This window comes from Mytilus californianus, unplaced genomic scaffold, assembly GCF_021869535.1.
Source record: "Mytilus californianus isolate M0D057914Y unplaced genomic scaffold, xbMytCali1.0.p SCAF_3, whole genome shotgun sequence".
Classification (NCBI taxonomy): Eukaryota; Metazoa; Mollusca; class Bivalvia; order Mytilida; family Mytilidae; genus Mytilus; species Mytilus californianus.
Genome location: NW_026262679.1, coordinates 15,728,009 through 15,744,096, shown reverse-complemented (window position 1 = coordinate 15,744,096; position 16,088 = coordinate 15,728,009). Strand labels below are relative to the sequence as shown.

General features: G+C 34.4%; 1 protein-coding gene across 6 annotated transcripts in view; it reads right to left on the bottom strand.

Moving 5' to 3' along the window:
- LOC127733989 (uncharacterized) overlaps positions 1 to 16,088 on the bottom strand; it is a 67,775-nt gene that overhangs the window by 4,037 nt on the left and 47,650 nt on the right. For 5 of the 6 annotated variants that reach the window (XM_052243482.1, XM_052243481.1, XM_052243480.1 and 2 more), the window contains 5 exons: positions 14,518 to 14,588; positions 13,928 to 14,220; positions 7,587 to 7,745; positions 4,795 to 4,948; positions 1,733 to 1,809 (listed from right to left, as the gene is read on the bottom strand). In XM_052243482.1, the coding sequence (XP_052099442.1) occupies positions 1,733 to 1,809; positions 4,795 to 4,948; positions 7,587 to 7,745; positions 13,928 to 14,220; positions 14,518 to 14,588 (754 nt within the window). Of the gene's footprint in view, positions 1 to 935; positions 991 to 1,732; positions 1,810 to 4,794; positions 4,949 to 7,586; positions 7,746 to 13,927; positions 14,221 to 14,517; positions 14,589 to 16,088 lie in introns of all 6 variants that reach the window. The other variant, XR_007997335.1, reaches the window with a different exon arrangement.

Sequence of the window (16,088 nt, the reverse complement as noted above, 5' to 3'; positions counted from 1 at the left end):
AGTTTGTTGAACAAAATTCTGACAGTTTTTTCAAAATGTGAATTTAATCTGCCTTTCCAAATGTGTGAATAATGTTATTTTCTAACTATTCATCAAAACCATCATAACATATAAGACTTAACACACTGAAAATAATGTCTTTTGTTTTAAGAGGTAATGAACATTTAGAATGACTTTTGCCATGTATCTTTTTCTTTCATTTTGAAATTGAGTTACCACCTTTGCATTGAAACTTTTTATTTTGGTTTTAAATATGCAATACTTTCCAGTATGTTCTTTTTTGATTTGGTGGTGCTACATCTGACAAAGTCTTTTCCAATTATTTTACAAAGAATTCTTCTTAAACCGGTGCTAGGGGCCATCTCAAACTTGCAATAAGTTTCCATGGGAGATAACCTAAAATCATTATTCTTTTGAATATAGAAGACTTTTCAAAGGATAAATTGATTATCTCCCATGGAAACTTCCTAACAAGGTATTGTAATTTCACACATATTTTACTGAATATAAGATGTTTTAATTCAAATGATGCCTGATTCTTATGAATATAGAAGACTTTTCAAAAGAAAAATTGTATGAAAGCTTAGTTTGGACATTTTTATAATAGCAATTCAAAATTACTACCTATCACCTTAAGCATGATAATTACAATATAATTTGTATAAAATTGTTAAAAAATATCATTGAAGTAGAATTAAAGTCTTATAGGATTGTAAGTATGCTTTTTTTTATCACCTTGCACTTTCACAACTTGACCAGTTGAACAGTTTGGTTTTATAAAACAAATTGTAATTTGGTCAGAATTTTGAATAAGTTGCAATAGGTGATGAGCAACACTTACAGTCAAGCCACAGTAAAGAATAAAATGTTTTCTTGCTTTGGAAAGACATAGATGATTATTTTTGGTATTTTGCCACTGCCTTTTTTTCACTGACCTCTAAATACACCAGAATACATTGTTATCTTTTCTGAAAGTTAAACTTGAAATTCCTACAAAATATTAGGCAACAACTGGTAAACACTTTATGAAGAAAAATATTTGAAGTTGCTTTAAAATATGTGCTAGGGGTAGTCTTAAACTTGCAGTGAGATGAGAGTTTTTGCTCTGTGTTGAAGGCCTCACTGTGACTTTGAGATGAAGAATAGCAATAAAAGTGTTGCTCCTTCGCTTTTTGTGTGTTTTTTGCTGAGCATGTAGTGATTTTGTGTCATGGGTGGATACCCCATATCCTTTCTTTTCTATTACAGCTCTTTATTCCTTTTTTAAATTCATTTAAAATGTACAATGAAAGAAAACTTGTTTAAAAGTATTGTAAAAATTACAATGCACAAACCATGCAAAAGTGGATAAATTGACCATATTTTGGTATGAAAATTCTGAAACAAATAATATTGCTGCTGTGTAATTTCATTTTTTCTAAATGCACATTTGTAAAAAAAAAAACGTTTTCATCATTTTTAAAACAAAATACCATTTTTTCGAAAGTAGACAAAATATTTCTAAGAAATAAGCACAATTCCCAATTTTGAGCCTTATTTTTCTTGAAAACAAGCACTGTCTGTTATTTTGTGATTTTAGAAATGGTATGGATTTTTCTCATTATTGAAGGCCGTACAGTTGCCTATAATTGTTTTCATCCACTTCATTCGAACTTTGGTGGATACTTGTCTCATTGGCAATCATACCACATCTCCTTATTTTTTTATATCATCTCTTTAACAGAATACTTACAAACACTTCTTTTAACATCTATCATTTCCTTTGTCTTTAAATTGACTTGTTTGAATTTAGAAAACATTATCCTGTACCTGGAAGAGATGTATTATACTGATTAATATATTCAATATAACAATTACTAATTTCAGTGTACCTTAATATTCAAAATTTATACTGCTATAAATCTACTTGAACTTCTTCTCAATGGAAAGAGTATATGTGCCAAGAGAGTAATTAGGTGATAACTGTATTGTACTTTAAGCTTGGCCTTCGTAAGACGTAGATTTTACAATGCAAATGCAAATGGACAGAGCGGAGCTATGTAAATGGATATTTGTGACAGTAAAATCAAGTTTTAAGAAGGCTAAGCTTAAAATATAAAACAGTAATCTCTATTCTAATGCCACATATTAAAATAAATTCCACCTTATGTAATAATGCTGTATTTTGATTGGATGAGAGACATGGTATTTTTCACCAATTTCTATGTATTGAGATTTTCTTTTCTCTGCCGGGGTATTTGCTAGCAAATACCATGGCAGATGGAGAATACCATGTCTGAAAATAACCCAATGAAATATTTCTAATCTAATAGGACAAATTTATGGTCATTCTTAATATACGGTTCCAAGTGAAATATTTAGGATAAAAACATCGTTATTGAATTTGGAGCTTATGACGTCAAAATTCCGCGAACCTGTACTTTTAATGACGTCATAAATAAAACTCAACGGAAACACATTGTCAACCGGTCATAAACATAAACTGGAATCCGCTTGTATTACGCTTCACTCAAACTGATGAACAAAGTGTAGTAGTCAGCCAAGAACTAGCTTATCATAAACAGGGATATATATATATACGGTCAGTGACTGTACATAAAAAATGATCAGAAATCATCTTACGACCAATGCAATTTGACTGCGCAAATAGCACAGCTGCAGTATATACAAAAATTATACATTCAAGTAGAAACTCCATATGATACCTGATTACAATAAACTTTCTGAGGTCAAGATGGATACAAAGAACATTCGGTGGAATTAAACAATTATATCATGCTTACAAGGGGTATTTGCCAAAAATACCGGTTTCGAGGTAATCAAATTTCCCTCGCCTAACGGCTCTGGAAATTTGTACCTATCAACCGGTATTTTTGGCAAATACTCCTTGTAAGCATGATATATTTGTATAAAATTCCATTTTAGTAATTATTTTGGCTTATAATTCCATAAATGAAAAAGTCTGTGAACTGTTACATCGTCTTATGCATCAAAACAATTTGACATCATAGGGATACTCTTGATGTCAAACATAAACACTAGACATATCTATACTTTTCGCACGCTTCTGAATGGTTTGAATATTGACAAAAAGAAGATTAGGAGGCAAAAATTGTGACTTTTTTGTTTATTTTTTTTTATCAGAAATTACATACAAAAAAGAAGCTATTGTGTGCATTTATTATTGCCTTTGAGGAATAGGGGACAAAAATACCAGATTTAACTATTTCGATTTCTAGAAATACTTATAATGGTATTAATAATCTAAAATGTTAGTTTTTATTTTTGCCAAAGCTATCCCTTCCAATAATATAACGTTCGAGAATGTCATAATTTAGTATTTTAATTTAGCAGTTACATTCAGTGATTTTTTTTTGTTGACAAAAATATAAAGTTGGTAGAAATTATTCCTTTAAAAGATATATTACAGTTAACAACATTTCCGAGGATTGTTTGTTTTCCAGACTTATAGGTTTTAAAGTGTGTTTGGTAAATGTGGCATCACAGTTAGATTTATAGAATTTAAGATGTGTTTAGTAAATGTGGTATCAATCTAAGACTAGTAGGATTTAAGGTGTGTTTGGTAAATGTGGTATCACACTAAGACTTACAGGATTTAAAGTGTGTTTGGTAAATGTGGCATCACACTAAGACCTATAGGATTTAAGGTGTGTTTGGTAAATGTGGTATCACACTAAGACTAATATGATTTAAGGTGTGTTTGGTAAATGTGGCATCACACTAAAACCTATAGAATTTAAGGTGTGTTTGGTAAATGTGGCATCACACTAAGACCTAAAGAATCTAAGGTGCGTTTGGTAAATGTGGCATCACATTAAGACCTATAGGATTTAAGGTGTGTTTGGTAAATGTGGCATCACACTAAGACCTATAGGATTTAAGGTGTGTTTGGTAAATGTGGTATCACACTAAGACTAATAGGATTTAAGGTGTGTTTGGTAAATGTGGCATCACACTAAAACCTATAGAATGTAAGGTGTGTTTGGTAAATGTGGCATCACACTAAGATCTATAGAATTTAAGGTGTGTTTGGTAAACGTGGCATCACATTAAGATTCATAGGATTTAAGGTGTGTTTGGTAAATGTGGCATCACACTAAGACTTACAGGATTTAAGGTGTGTTTGGTAAATGTGGTATCACACTAAGACTAATAGGAGTTAAGGTGTGTTTGGTAAATGTGGCATCACACTAAGACCTATAGAATTTAAGGTGTGTTTGGTAAATGTGGTATCACACTAAGACCGATAGAATTTTAGGCATGTTTGGTAAATGTGGTATCACACTAAGATTTATAGGATTTCAGGTGTGTTTGGTAAATATGGCATCACACTAAGACCAATAGGATTTAAGGTGTGTTTGGTAAATGTGGTATCACACTAAGACTTATTGGAGTTAAGGTGTGTTTGGTAAATGTGGCATCACACTAAGACCTATAGAATTTAAGGTGTGTTTGGTAAATGTGGTATCACACTATGACTAATAGGATAAAGGTGTGCTTGGTAAATATGGCATCACACTAAGACCAATAGGATTTAAGGTGTGTTTGGTAAATGTGTGTCATACTAAGACCAATAGGATTTAAGGTGTTGTTTGGTAAATGTGGCATCACACTAGGATTTATAATCACAGACAAGGAATAAAGGAAAAGCAGCAGATATATGACAGTTGTCAAGTCACATCTGTAGATTTGAAAATTTGCTAGGCAGTATCATTTGTATCTGCATTTAGAAGAAAGTTTAGAATAAAAACAATTTAATTGTACGGTACTCACTGTGACTTCCCAACAGTAATAAGTGAGACTCCTTTTGGGTTATGACAATATCCTTTTTCTAGTTTATCACTTTGTTCTTTACTATAAGCTTTCCATCCACCATACCCATCTTTGTACTGCCAAAGGCCTTCACCAGGCGACGCTATACTTATTTCTTGAGAATTAAATAAAAATCAATAATGCATAACTTAAAGTTATAAAAATTATTTTCAAAGTATCAAAAGCCTCTAAAAAACAGTACAATTACCATAAGGTAAAAATAAATTATTCAAATGCCCAAAAAGGCGTAGGCCAGGGCCGACCGTGCAAGACCCTCATGGGTAGTCAAGGTCATTAAAAAAAAACTTGTTGTCGTTGTCTTAAAAACAAATTATTTTCCTAGTATCAACAACAGCTTTAAAAACAAATTTATTTCATAAGATTGTACTGTATCTTCAGAAGTAATAAAATCAACAGAGGATTTGCAAATCCAGTGAAATGGCTATTTTTCTTTGCATCTATTCCATTTAAATAGTTCATAAAGGGGGGAACATCTGTTTCTCTTAGACATTCAAACAAATAGAACAAGATTGCTAGGCCATAGCTTAATGTCCCTGACCACAGTATAAATTAGGAATAAAATTGTGTGTACAGTATAGACCTGTAGAACAGGAACATAGATTACATTATAAAGTGTATTTAGAGCTTTTGTATTTGTTCTTGTTATTCAATAGGTAAAAAATGGTGTCATTGTATAACAACAGTCGAAAAAATGGTGGAATCATAATGATAGTACACTGTTGTGAATTAAACATTATCACAAACAATCTGACAAAGTATGAGAACTTTCTGTCAAAGGTTCTCAGAGGAAATGCTTCACAAGTTGTCATTGTGGCGGGATAATAGAAATAGTGGAAGTCCCAGAACTCCAATAAAAATGGTCAAATCAAAATGACAGTATAATATGGTCAACTACATATGATGGCAAACACTCCCACCAATAGAAAAAACAAGAAGTTGTGGTATGATTGCCAATGAAACTACTCTCAAACAGAGACCATATGACATAGAAGTCAGCAACTATAGGTCACTGCACTGCCTTCAACAATGAGCAACACCCATACAAAATGCCAAGCTATAAAAGACCAATAAATGACAAATGTAGAACAATTCAAACAAGAAAACTAAAGGCCTGATGAAAGAAGAGTGCACACGCTGAAATGTCTCTCCTTCTTTACTAATCATTGATATTATGTTGATAGTCCTAAATATAAAGCTTTATTACAGCTGTCACATAAACTTAACATTAACCAAGTAAACTAAACATTGACCAATGAACCATGAAAATGAGGTCAAGGTCAGATGAACCATGCTAGGCAGGCATGTACAGCTAACAATTCTTCCATACAACAAAAATAGTTGACCTATTGCTTATAGTTTAAGAAAAACAGACCAAAACACAAAAAATTAACACTGAGCAATGAACCTTGAAAATGAGGTCAAGGTCAAATAAAACCTGTGTGACTGACATATAGATCATAAAATATTTCCATACACCAAATATAGTTGAACTATTGCATATAGTATAAGAAAAAAAGACCAAAACTCAAAAACTTAACTTTGACCACTGAACCAAGAAAATGAGGTCAAGGTCAGATGACACCTGCCAGCTAGACATGTACACCTTACAATCATTCCATACACCAAATATAGTAGACCTATTGCATACAGTATAAGAAAAACAGACCAAAACACAAAAACTTAACTATAACCACTGAACCATGAAAATGAGGTCAAGGTCAGATGACACCTGCCAGTTGGACATGTACACCTTACAGTCCTTCCATACACCGAATATACTAGACCTATTGCTTATAGTATCTGAGATATGGACTTGACCACCAAAACTTAACCTTGTTCACTGATCCATGAAGTGAGGTCGAGGTCAAGTGAAAACTGACTGACGGGCATGAGGACCTTGCAAGGTATGCACATACCAAATATAGTTAACCTATTACTTATAATAAGAGAGAATTTAACATTACAAAAAATCTTAACTTTTTTTTTACGTAGTCACTGAACCATGAAAATGAGGTCAAGGACATTGGACATGTGACTGACGGAAACTTCGTAACATGAGTCATCCATATACAAAGTATGAAGTATCCGGATCTCCCACCTTCTAAAAAATAAAGCATTTAAGAAGTTAGCTAATGCCGCCTCCGCCGCCGGATCACTATCCCTATGTCGAGCTTTCTGCGACAAAAGACACAGGCTCGACAAAACCTAAAAATAAACATGATATATAGCAACAAACAACAACCAACAAATCATAGGCTCCTGACTTGGAACAGGCACATGATACACAATGTTGGAGGGTTAAACATGTTTGCAGTTACCAAACCCTCCCCCTAAACTAGGACAGTGGTGTAACAGCATAACATAAGAACAAACAATAAAAATCAGTTGATAAGGGCTAAAATCATCAGATCAAGCATAATAACTTTCTATCAAACAGTCTCTGAGGAGTTGTATTCACAAGTTGTCATTGAGGTAGGATAGTCCAAAAAAAGGTCAAAAGTTCCAAAACTCCTATACTAATGGTTAAATCAAAATGATTGTATAATATGGTCAATTACATATGGTGGTAAATAATCCTGATAAGTAGGAGAGCTTTTTGTCAACTGATCTCAGAGGAGTTGAGTTCAAAAGCTGTCTGACATTGTGGTATGATAGTCCAAAAAAAGATAAAATTTCCCATAAGTCTCATAAAACTGGTTAAATCAAAATCATGGTACAATATCCTATATTACCTGGTATTTCATCTATCCCTGTATTATCAATACTATCAGAGCTTCCAGACTTTGGAATATCTAATCTTAATTTTGGCCTTGATCTTTCACTTTGTGAAGATTTTATGTTATCCCTTGGTCTGTCTGTTCTAGTGTCACTACTTCTTACTGGTAATTGCTCTAAATTGTATACAATTTTTACATTTCAAACTTGTAAAAGAAATACTTAAAACAATTCTTGTAAACTTAAATATTCTTGAAAAAATGATTTCTGGCTTAAAATTAAAATGCATTTTATTATAGTAGAAAACTGACATTTGAGTCTATCTTGTCCAATATTTTGTTTTTTTATTCATTTTTGATTTGGCCGTTATGTGTGTCTGTTGTTGTTATTTAGCCCCCTTCTTCCTTCTTATTTTTCTTCTTTTTTTGTTGTTGTAATGTCCTGCTTCCATAAAATTCAAATGACTTAGACTTAAGTATGTGATAAAAACCTTAATCATATAGAATAAACCACAATCCAACTAATTCAAATTTAAAAAAACTGCAAGTTGTCAACCTAAATAGTACACAAAAAACTATTTCGCATATTGGAGCATCATAGCTTTATAATAATAATTTCAACTAGGATCACAAAATGTATATTAAGTTGTTCCCTTTATACAGCTGTTAGTTTGTTTAACTTCTGTCAGTTGAACCTCTTGAATATTTTTTCATTAGGTGAAATAATTGTTTCATACAACATAATTTATATAGATGTGCAGCAGCTAGTAAGAAAAATAAACAGCTGCGCCATGAGCGCATGATACGCCCTTCGCATTTTTTACGAATAAATTTCAATAACTTCTCAATGTCATATCAGAAATTTGTGAAAAACTAAAGGGAGGTTATCTTAATTGATATAAACCAGTAACCAAAGTTTAATGAAAACTGCTCAAAGCACTTTAAAGGTATTGTCCAAAAACTAGAAAATCACCCCTTTTTTATGAATAAAATCCCATAACTCGAAGTGTATAATCTTAAATTTATAAAAATTGAAAGGGAGCTAACATCTATAGATAGAAACAATTCTCAAAGTTTCATGAGAACTGCTGAAAGCATTTTTGAGTTATTGTCCGAAAACTGGAAAACCCCCCTTTTTTTAATGAATAAAACTCCATAACTCATGATTACATCCTAGGACCACCGAGAACCACAGGGCATTGCAGGCCATCATGATTACACCCTAGGACAACCCAGAACAACAGGGCATTGCAGGCCATCATGATTACATCCTAGGACAACCAAGAACAACAGGGCATTGTAGGCCATCATGATTACACCCTAAGACAACCAACAACAACAGGGCATTGCAGGCCATCATGATTACACCCTAGGACAACCCAGAACAACAGGGCATTGCAGGCCATCATGATTACACCCTAGGACAACCCAGAACAACAGGGCATTGCAGGCCATCATGATTACACCCTAGGACAACCCAGAACAACAGGGCATTGTAGGCCATCATGATTACACCCTAGGACAACCGAGAGTACAGGGCATTGCAGGCCATCATGATTACATTCTAGGACATACCAGATTAACAGGGCATTGCAGGCCATCATGATTACATTCTAGGACAACCCAGAACAACAGGGCATTGCAGGCCATCATGATTACACCCTAGGACAACCCAGAACAACAGGGCATTGCAGGCCATCATGATTACATCCTAGGACAACCCAGAACAACAGGGCATTGCAGGCCATCATGATTACATCCTAGGAACTTTGAGGAGAACAACAGGGCATTGCAGGCCATCATGATTACACCCTAGGAGCTTTGAGGAGAACAACAGGGCATTGTAGGCCATCATGATTACAACTTTGAGGAGTCATTGCCTTTGTGATGTGATTAACGACAAAACAGAAAAAAAATGAAGTAGATAAGTCAGCTCTCAGCACTTATTAAACATGAAAAGCTGATATAGGGGAAAATCGCCTAATTGCGGACAGCGCCGATATGCGGACGGAAAACGAATATCTCACTTTTCAATAAAATTATGAAAAATTGAAATAAAATAGATATAATAAATAAGGTGTTTTGTTTACTATTGAATCTCTATTTTGTTGCGATAAAGTTATTATGTCTATTGCTTACGATTTACTTTTATGTCATGTGATTGAAATTGCATGCTATAAATAGCTTATGTCAACAAGTTTGAAAACCGGAAAATTTTGAAAAAGGTCCAAAGTCAGCGTGTCACATTCAATACACAGTTGCTCATGTAAGAATGGCAATTTATGTGTTGAAAAGCGATAGGCATTGCGTATTTTATGCAAGGAAACATTTCTTTTAATTATTTTTACTGATTTGTCTAAATTTTGATTACAAAACAGGAATAAGCAAGTGTCCGCATTTTCGCCACCGAAAATAATATGATAGCCGAAATGCGGACACAAGATATTTTGAACAACTAACACGTGCAGTGGGGCATATATCAATTCCATGATGACGGAAATAAACAAAACTCTCTTATAATCTAGCATTATTAGTTTCAATCCGATACATTTATATCAATAAAGTTTTGAGTTGGGTTTATTTGATTTGCTTTCATTTTGCATATTACGAACATAATGCGTTTACAAGTCTGATTTCCACTCCAGTTGGCAACTTGCACACATCTTCAATAGGTCAAAAACTGTAAATGTCATCCCCGGGATGGCAAGCCAATCTATTTCTCTTTCTTTACAGAATGTCTACATGTTTAGGACATTTTGCGAAAGCAAATGGAATGAAATAAAATGTACAGAAAACAATCACCCGAATGAAATTGCAACAATGTCTCGTAGACGAGTGGCTATTTGATAATGATGTTATTGGCTATTTATTTATGAAATTAATACGTTTATCAAAACATGAATATGTATCAACACTACTATGCGAAAAGTGATAAGGGAAATGAATTCAGCAGCATTGTGTTTATTGCTAGAAAATCAAATATAAGAGGTAAAGAGTGGGACATTCGTACTGCGGAAGAGACAGATAAAATTATTGATATCACGAATATTCTTTTGAAAGAAATGTTTTCATAAAACTTTTTTTTCAAAACATGATAGAAATAATGTAACTAATACATTGGTTTTAAAGACCTCTTTAGACTTTTGTGAGCGTCCAACAGTAACGACTTTGTGCATCCAGTCGTCTGTCTGTCTGTTTGTCCATCCGTCTGTGGCAAATCGAAAAACAAACAAGGCCCCTCATGGGGAGATACCAGTAATCGCATAATCACCAAATTTTTGCCAGCATAATCACATAATCATTAAATATTTGCTTTGGTAATCAAAAACTTATTTTCTTTAGTTATGAAATAATCATAAACTAAAAGCTTTGTATTCATATAGCAATTCAAATGTAACCTATTTAATATCTAAAAAGTTTTGATAAGCTCTTCCTCGTCCTCATCCTCCTCCTCGGGTGAAACTGTATCACCTGCATCTTCCATATTTGGTTCGGTAATTTTCTCATGTGAACAACGTATGCCTCACGTTTGTTTTTTTTTTTACCTGCATGGACGAATTAATGTTAGTAATTAATCATCCTTTGCACCTATCGTTAACCTGTTGTGTTTTAGACATTTCATCTAAGGCACAGAACTAGGTATGCATGTTCTACACACGCTGGTATCCTTTCGCCAGTCGGATCAAATCCGATGCCATTATTGGTCAGAGAACAGGCATTATATAGAAAAAAGTATATATGTAACGAAATGCAACGAACGCCAATAGCGTATCATCATGCGTGACCACAATCTCCAGCACTACGTCTTTATTATGGCCTGTCGACTTTTGGCGGGTGCCCTATTATAGTAATCACTCTGCCCGTCTTTTCATCCGTCCGTCTACACTTTCTATGTCGTAGGATAACTCAAATTTACTCCGACAGATTTTTAAAGAAATTTTAGCACAACACTTAGTAACATTAGGGGAAGCTCCCTTTCATTTTTTTTTACTTTTTATTTTCGAGATATTGGACTTAAGCCAGCAAGACCCTTCATTGAGGAGTGACATGGGTCAGTATTCATAAGAGAAAATAAAGGATATGGAGTAAATGTACATGGGACAAAATAGCACACAATACATAGAAAAAAATAAAAAGTTATCAATGAACAGGGCTTTTATTCCTGTTCTTCATCTTGACAGTTGAAGTAGGGTCTTCAACAATGAACGAATCATTCATATCCTACAAGGTCAAGACGGCCCCTAGCGTCGACTTAAGCGGTACTATTGATAAAAATAAACCAAAGTTCACATCTTTGCTCCCTACCCGCCTCGGAGTGCCAACTTGTGCGATGCTTGTGTACGACGGTTCTCAAGTCGAAAGCACCAGGGATACAAGAAAAGTGCAGTAATTTTGAAAGACATCGATCGCCGCTAAACTATGCTTTGAAGTTACACATGTCGGGAGCGGTCAATGAATTACATAATTTATAATTACGGGCTAGGTTCTTCAACATATATTTGTCATACATTGCCCAACAAAAGACCAATACATTAGAAACAACAAATGATAGACAATGCATATAAAACTAAACATAATACTGACTTTTCCATAACTCCCTAAAATTTTTGGTGTCTATTTTTCCATATTCTTATTTTTTTTTTAACATTCCAATTTACAAAATTTGCATGTTCCCTCACACCTTGCGTTTTCCCATTTTTGATTTAACAATTCTTAAAAATTAACCCTTTTTACCCATTCCATAAACTGTTTTCAGATGTTCATGGTGTTGGATGGGCCGCAAAAAATCATGTTTGTCAAAGAGTACATAGAAACCCGAGGATAAACTAGATATCATTGAGATGGGAGCCATCTCTGTGGGCAACGCTGTGAATAATGTGTGGTAAAAAATGTGTATCTTTATCATTGGACATGGGGTTGTCAGCTGAAACCAAAGTTTTTGACCTTGACCTTTGACCTAGGAAGTTGTACATAAATTATGACACACCCTCTGGTGTTGGTTTATATACATGTCAAGTATAAACTTTGAAAGCATAACGGTTCTCAAGATATAGAGCGGAAACGATTTTTACCATAGGACATGGGGTTGTCAACTAAAACCAAAGTTTTTGACCTTGACCTTTGACCTAGGAAGTTGTACATAAATTATGACACACCCTCTGGTGTTGGTTAATATACATGTCAATATAAACTTTGAAATCATAACGGTTCTCTAGATATAGAGCGGACACAATTTGTTACGGATGGACGGACGGACAGACTGATCACTATAGGGCGTCCGCCATTCGGCGGGGCCTTAATAAAATTATCTTATAAGTATCGGAAAATGCAAATAAAAAAATCTCGCCTCAAGGCATCTTATGCTCTTGAGTGAGGGCTACGGATTTTTAAGTGATTAGGACATTAAAACACATTACAATGAATGCCATACGATTTTAAATTGAAAGTTATCACAACTATATTTCGTATATATGCACGCATGCATCTTGGAAGACAATATCCCGATGGAAGTTGTCAGTACCATCTTATATCATTTAATAATTGGTGTGGTATAGGATATTTAATGAACTTTTTTAATCTTATTTTTTCTCACCTTTCCACATGTATTACCAGTTAATGCGAGAAAACCATTCTCAAACATGCTTTAAGATGCACTGAAAGGGTATTCCTGAGGGGTATTCATGCGAGCTAATGTTATATATGCATAATATCTGCGTTTTGAATAGCAAGAAATGTTTAAAAATAAGTGTCCGCAATTTGATGACAAGGTGTCCGTATTTTAACTCCCCCTGTCCGCATTTACCCTTCTCGGTATTTCCGCGGGTTTTAAGAGTTTGCAATCTACAAATCAAGAGAGGAGACCTGAAAACGCGGGAAATAGTCCATTTGATACCCCTCTATCCTCTCCTGTCAAATGCAAACACCAGTATGTCCGCAATTGGCCTTGACGGTATCCAAACTTCCGGATTTGAAAAAGTGTCCGCAATTAGGCGAATTTCCCCTATAGGCTTTTGGCATAGTTAGGGTTAAACAAACATAATTTGAAAGAATTTAAGAATTTTCCTGATTCAGCTGCCAAATAATTGCTCTGATCATGTTACCTCCTCCATCAGTATAAATATAAATGTAACAATTTTTTCCTAGTGAACTAATTGTGGCTTAGTTATTATTCATGGTATACCAATTTTCCTGGATTTTGCAGTTATAGGAAATTTTCTATAGGCTTGTAGATATGCAGACATTTTAATAAAACCCTGAAATACAATTGTTCCTCAATCCACAATATTTGGTTCACATGAACTAATCCACATTGACTAAAAAGTTCATCTTCTGCCTATTTTTGTTTTATATATTTATACCTGTGTGAACTTTCATATTGTCGTCAGACGATTGATCTTTGGTGATTGGCTGTTTGCTAGATGCTTGTTCTGTAAGTTTTGAGCCTGATGTTTGTTTATCTCTCTGTATATTATCTGAGTTCTGAGCTTGTTGACTAGAGACTTCCTGAGATCTCAGTGCATTCTTTCTGTTCATTTCTGCTACCATTGGATCTTCCTCCAGCTCCTCCTCCTCCTTGGGGAGAACATTAGGGGCAGGTTCACCACCAGCTGCTATTGGCAAGCTGTCTAACTGTCTTTGGTGAAAAGGATCACTTAAAATAAAGAAAACTACCAAAGTCATACACAGTGGCGTAAGTAAATAATGATTGAAATATTTGTAAACCCTTTAGATCTATTACTTTAACAATAATAAGTAATATCCTTTTTTGTGTAATTGCAAAGACACAATACATCCACTATGCGCTTTAGTGGAATTCTGATACAGAAAAAATCTTTACAGAGTGAAACTCAGTTATCTAATATCTATACAATATGCGAGGAAGCAATATGATAAATCAATTTGAAAGCATATTAAAGAAAAAAGGAGAAAAAGGAAACCTGATATTTACCAAATTTCAACTTCAGAAAGGCCATCAAATCCACACTGATATCTTCCCATTTTCCCATTGGACCATCTCACCTATAAAGATACATAAACTTTTCTCTACACAAAGAAAATAAAATGCTCCGCTGGGGCGAAGCTTGATACGACCACAGAGGTCGAACCCTGAACAGCTGGGGCAAGTATGGACACAACATTCAAGCTTGATACAGCACTGAATTTGGATTGAAATTAAATATTTGACACAGCATAGGTTTCTGACACAGAATGAATGTGGTCTAAGAACTTAAAAAATTTTAATTTACCTATTCAAACAATATCATTATTATTTGCTTTTATATATAAATCAGAAATAACCAGTTTAAAATGGAAAATTTTAAAGAAAAAAAAGGAAAAAAAAATCCCCCCCCCAAATTTTTTGAACCCCCTTATGATTCATCACCCCCAGACTCAATCCCAGCCTTCCCTTTGTGGTATGGTACCTTGCAGAACAATTTCAGAGAGATCCATACACTTGAACACAAGTTATTGTCTGGAAACTAGAAAAAATGCTTGTTTTTTGGCCCCAAATTCCTAAACGTTTAGTTTATTACCCCCAAACTCAAACCCAGCTTTCCCTTTGTGATATGGAACCTTGCAGTACAATTTCATAAAGATCCATACACTTATACACAAGTTATTGTCCTGAAACTAGAAAAATGCTTGTTTTTTGCCCTTTTATGGCCCCTTATACCTAAAATTTTGAGGGAATTACCCCCAAAATCAATCCCAGCCTTCCCTTTGTGGTATGGTACCTTGCATTACAATTTCAGAGAGATCCATACACTTGAACACAAGTTATTGTCTGGAAACTAGAAAAATGCTTATTTTTGGCCCCTTTTTGGCCCCTTATTCCTAAACGTTTTGGGCAATTACCCCCAAACTCAATTCCAGCTTTCCCTTTGTGACATGGAACCTTGTAGTACAATTTCATAAAGATCCATACACTTGAACACAAGTTATTGTCATGAAACTAGAAAAATGCTTGTTTTTGCCCCTTTTTGGCCCCTAATTCCTAAAATTTGGAGGCAATTACCCCCAAAATCATTCCCAGCATTCCCTTTGTGATATGAAACCTTGTGGTACAATGTCAGAGAGATCCATACACTAACACACAAGTTATGTCTGGAAGTTACAAAATGCTTATTTTTGGCCCCTTTTTGGCCCCTAATTCCTTAACTGTTGGTACTATAACCCCCAAAATCAATCCCCACCTTCCTTTTGTGGTATTGAACCTTATGGTAAAATTTCATAGAGATCCATTCACTTAAACTAAAGTTAGAGTGCGAAAACTAATGTGTCTTCAGACGAGGACGACGACAACGACGCCAACGTCATACCAATATACGACCTCAAAATTTGTTTGCGGTCATATAAAAATCAGTTAGTTTAAAGTGAATATTTATCAGGCCACTACTAAGAATGTAATTGTAAAATATCCTCCAAAATGATATCAATAATTAGTTTTCAAAGAACCCACACCACTCCCACACTCCTTGAGTGAGGTATAATATCAACTTTCAATTCTGGTACAATACA